The 4,941-nt window shown below is 50.2% G+C and overlaps 2 protein-coding genes across 2 annotated transcripts; both read left to right on the forward strand.

Moving 5' to 3' along the window:
- Positions 1-976: 976 nt before the first annotated feature.
- Positions 977-1,516, forward strand: LOC135812932 (uncharacterized). Its single transcript, XM_065326150.1, has one exon. The coding sequence runs from the start codon at positions 977-979 to the stop codon at positions 1,514-1,516; it is 540 nt and encodes a 179-aa protein (XP_065182222.1).
- Positions 1,517-1,732: 216 nt separating this feature from the next.
- Positions 1,733-4,126, forward strand: LOC135812933 (uncharacterized). The gene has a single exon (XM_065326151.1). It carries the CDS (start codon positions 1,733-1,735, stop codon positions 4,124-4,126), a length of 2,394 nt encoding a protein of 797 aa, XP_065182223.1.
- The last annotated feature ends 815 nt before the right edge of the window (positions 4,127-4,941 follow it).

Genomic DNA, 4,941 nt, shown 5'->3' on the forward strand with positions numbered 1-4,941 from the left:
GTACTAGTGAAGCCACTGAAGGTTGTGCTACAGCCACAACATGTCAGGAAGATGACTCCCAGAAGAAAGGCCTGCAGGCCATCAAGGACGCGCAGAAGCGTCGACGCCGGTGCATGCGAAGATACGAGCGCATCAGGGCATGTACTGGGTACATTTTGGAAAAAACAACAGAAAGCTATGTGGAAGTATCGATCGATCCAAAGAGGCTTCAGCCCCAGATTGACGATGCTGTACAGTTGAAACGAGAAATACTACTCACCCAGGATGAGATTTTCAATGTTCTGGACGACTTAGAAAGATGTAGTGTACACGACGAAGAAGAGGAGTGGGAGCGTGAATTTAATGTGTCTTGGCGCATTTTTGAAGATGCCCAGATAGCTGTCGACCAAGTCGTATTTGAAGAGGAGAAAGTGAAGCGTCAGTCCCAACCCGCCATTCTGGCTGCTCAGCAACAACACCAGAAAGCCTCAGTGACTTCAGTGGATGCCACCACCAATAGTGCCAGTGCCACTGAGGACATACCAGGAGACGAGGAGGCGCATCAACAAACAGCAGTGCAGCGGGAAGAAGATTCTAGAGACCAGAACGAGTCTCCAGCTATGATCAGTGTAGATGGTATCCGACGAGCATCTCTCAAGTGTCAATATACACAGTACACCAACAACGCTGTCCACTATTGACCATGGCTATGGGCCTGTCCACTATTGAGGTGGCGGCACAGGCAGCAGTAGCAGCCATGCAAGCCGCACGCTCCAGTCCAGTGGTGAAACTTCCTCAGCTGAAACTGTCTAAGTTCAATGGAGACATCATGGACTGGCCAGAATTCTGGCAGACATTTTAGTCCTCTGTTGGTCTTCGTCAATCGTTGCTGGACGTATCAAAATTCACGTACCTCAAAAGCGTCCTGACGGGTGTCTCCGCAGCAGCCATCGAAGGCATTCCAATAACAGCAGCTAACTATCCTATCACAGTTACGATGCTGAAGGACAAATTTGGACAGCCTGAGCTGATAGTGGCAACACTGTATCGTAAACTGGCACAGCTGCCACAATGTAACAACAGGTTTACTGAAGTGAAGGCTACCATTGACCAAATGGAGAAACTCCTTCGTCAATTGGAAGCGCAGGGAGAGAACCTGGATAATCAGCGCGATCTCATTCAGCAACTCTTCTCGAAGTTCCCGTTTCAGCTCGTCAGCAAACTGGAGGAGCAGAGATCCGATCATACTGTGCCATGGACGGTCAAAACAGTACGGGAGATGCTAGCGAAGTATGTAGCAATGCTGAACACAGTTCGTCAGTTCACCCACAACATCAGCCAGACATCTCAGCCTAAGATACATGGACACCAGCAACAACACCATCGTCCACCAACAATGGGATTTGTATCCAGCCAAGCAAGCCCCAGAAGAGAACCGTCCTGCATCTTCTGTCGGTCAAGCCATTTCAGTGATGAGTGTACCAACTACTCAACACTGGATTCCAGGAAGGATCAACTGTTGTCCCTACGTAGGTGATTTGTGTGCCTCAAAGAAGGCCATATCGCAAGGAATTGTGCACACCGTACTAGAAATTGCTACCACTGTAGCGGAACAGGCCACAGTCGTGCAATTTGTCCCAAGAAGGGTCAACAATATAATCCAGCAGTCGAAGTTCCGAAACACCAGCAACCGAATTCACTGGCCAATGGCAGTCCACAGACAGCAGCAATCCCAGCTTTGTCACCGGCAGAGATGCCAAGCCAAGAGCCGACGGCAATTCCAGATGAAACCACGGAACTAGCCACCACGAGCGTCTCAGCACTGAAAGCAGTTATTCAGTCAGCCATGCTGCAAACCGCTAAGTGTGACGTGACTGACCATTGTGGGAAGAAGGTCACGGTCAACGCACTACTGGACAGTGGCAGCCAACGATCGTTCATCACTGCAGCTCTAGCTAAACGACTCCAGCTACCAGTCGAGAATGAAGAGAGGCTCTACCTGAACACCATGGCAGCAACTAAGTCCAAGAGCTTCAATTCGCAATCGTTCCAACTCGTTGTCAACCTCCGAGACGGTAACATGGCACAGATAATGGTGAATACTCTGCCTACCATAACCAACCCAATTGTGAAACAAGCCGTGCAACAGACCGACTTAGCGTTTCTTGAGCAGCTGTCTCCAACAGCGCTAGCAGATTCTGTTCCTCACGCAATGGAAACTGTCAACATTGACTTTCTAATTTGTGCTGACTACTTTTGGCAACTGGTGGGCAATAATGTTATCACACTGCCATCAGGACTCAAGCTAGTCTCCTCCGAATTTGGATACCTGCTCACCGGCTGCAGTTCAGTACGGGATGAATGCAGCAATGATGACACGACCTCCCTTGTGGTTTCCAGCAGCGGTTCGATTTTCTCAGGAGCTGCAAGGGTCTCCAACCGTAACACAGAGGACAGTGTACTGTCTCAATTCTGGCAACTGGAGAATATTGGAATCAAGGATTCACCCTACGCGAATGATGACGAAATCGCACTGGCGCAATTTCGCAAGACAACGGAATATTCCGAGGGCAGGTATTCCATCCAATGGCCATGGAAGCCTGATGACACCGAAGATCAACTTCCTAGCAACTACGGCTTAGCCCTTGGCCGAATAAAATCACTGGCCAAACGACTCGCTTCAGACGGACAACTGCTCGAGAGTTATGACAAGGTGATCCGACAGCAGCTAGCTAAGGGAATCATTGAAGAAGTTCAACTTTCCGGAATCAGTGGTAAACAACACCATTTCCCACACCACCCAGTTGTGACACCAGCGAAGTCGACAAAGGTCAGGACAGTGTATGATGCATCAGCCAAAGCGAGTGCAACATCTCCAAGCCTGAACGACTGCCTCTACCGTGGCCCAGTGCTACTCCCTGACCTCTGCGGCCTGCTAATGCGTTTCCGTCTCAAGCCAATTGTGATTAGCGCTGACGTAGAGAAAGCATTTCTTCAAATTTCTATTCAGCCAAGTGACAGGGACGTCACCCGATTCATCTGGTACAAGGACTGTGCCACACCTGAGAAGGTTAACGGCAATGTCACAGCGTACCGTTTCTGTCGAGTGCCGTTCCGTGTAGTCTCGAGCCCATTTCTGCTCGTTCCTACCATTCAGCTGCACCTCACACAGGCCCAGACCGATGTGTCTGGTGCTATTGCACGTGATCTGTATGTGGACAACCTAATAACCACGGTCTACTCCCCAGAAGAAGGTATTCATCTCTACAAGGAAGCCAAGCAGCTGTTCTCAGATGCATCCATGAACCTACGAGACTGGATCACCAACTCCGACAAAGTGTTGGACAAGGTTCAGGAAATCGACCGATTGCCATCAGCATCTACCAAAGTCCTTGGGCTCAAGTGGGATAGCAAAGCAGATAACATCGCCGTGTCCAACAGCATCAATGAGAAATCAGTCGGTCCAGTCACAAAGCGCAGCGTGCTGAACAAAGTGGCAAGCGTGTTTGACCCACTCGGATTGATGACACCATTTACACTGCAAGTGAAGCGGTACCTTCGTCGGCTATGGGAGGAAGGTCTGGAGTGGGATGCCCCATTGTCCGCACCAATGCTCCTGGAGTGGGACAACATCCAATCAGCACTCCGGCAGACGACGACCGGCACCATTCCAAGGTTCATTGGTCCTGCGAGTGCAAGTCAACCGATGAGTCTACATATCTTCACAGATGCATCCAAGGATGCATATGCAGCAGCAGCAGCTTACCTCCAAGTGCAGATTCCGGATTCCAACAAGTACACGGTGAATCTCATCTTCTCCAGATCCCGACTGACCCCGTCACTCAACAAACCATCCAAGAAGCAATCAGTCACCATTCCTCGTATGGAACTGCTCGGCGTGGTCATCGGATTCAGGATGGTCAAGTTCATCCAATCCCAGCTTCAACTTCAGAACAACATCCCGACATACCTCTGGACTTATGCCAAGTGTGTTCTCCACTGGCTCACAACGCCCGATTATCTCTCAACATTTGTTGCCAATCGTGTGAAGGAAGTGAAATCCAATCAGCAGCTACAGTTTCGTCACGCTCAGTCCCAGGCAACCCTGCAGACATTGCAATACGCGGTTTTCAGCCAGAGGAGTTGAAGGAGTCTTCTCTCTGGTGGCAGGGTCCTGCATGGCTAGCAGGAGACAAAGAGGACTGGCCAACAGGAAAACTGATCGTCACGCAAGAAGACATTGCAGAAGCAGACAAAGAGAGACGCTCCCCTCTCATTACAATTGGGAACACAGCTGCCGTCATCAACGACAGCACAGAAACGTATTCGCTTCAGGCAGCAGAACAACGTGTTTCATACCTCAGATCGCTCTTGAGGACTACAGCAATCTGCCTCCGTTTCATTGGCAAGAAGATCTGGAGCAAGGTCAGTAGCAGCACACGAGAGAAGCTACGCCCAAAGATTCCCCTCGCAGCAATGGTCTTTGATGATGCTTCGCGCACCAAGTACGTAGCAGCCAGTGATCTCAGCATCGCAGAGAAGATCATCATCAGACAACACCAACGACAGAACTTCACGGATGCGTTCAAAGCTATAGACAGCGGTACTCGTCACCCCCTTCAAGACCAGCTCGGACTTCGCCTGGATGCTGAAGGACTGCTAAGATGCCATGGAAGGCTAGACAACGCTTAGCTACCTGAAGATGCGACTCGCCCTATGCTGATATCCCGACACAGTAAGCTAAGTACTCTGATCATCCGGGAAGTTCATGCGCGTCTCATTCATGCCGGAGTGTCTCACACACTTGCCCAGATTCGACAGAAGTACTGGCTTCCACAAGGGCGAGCAGCTGTGAAAGCCGTTCTGAGTAAATGTGTCATTTGTCAGAAACACGAAGGGCAACCGTTCCGTCTACCCCAGATGCCACAGTTACCATCAAAACGAGTACAGCAGTCTCATCCA

Source organism: Sycon ciliatum, chromosome 3 (genome assembly GCF_964019385.1).
Source record: "Sycon ciliatum chromosome 3, ocSycCili1.1, whole genome shotgun sequence".
NCBI lineage: Eukaryota > Metazoa > Porifera > Calcarea > Leucosolenida > Sycettidae > Sycon > Sycon ciliatum.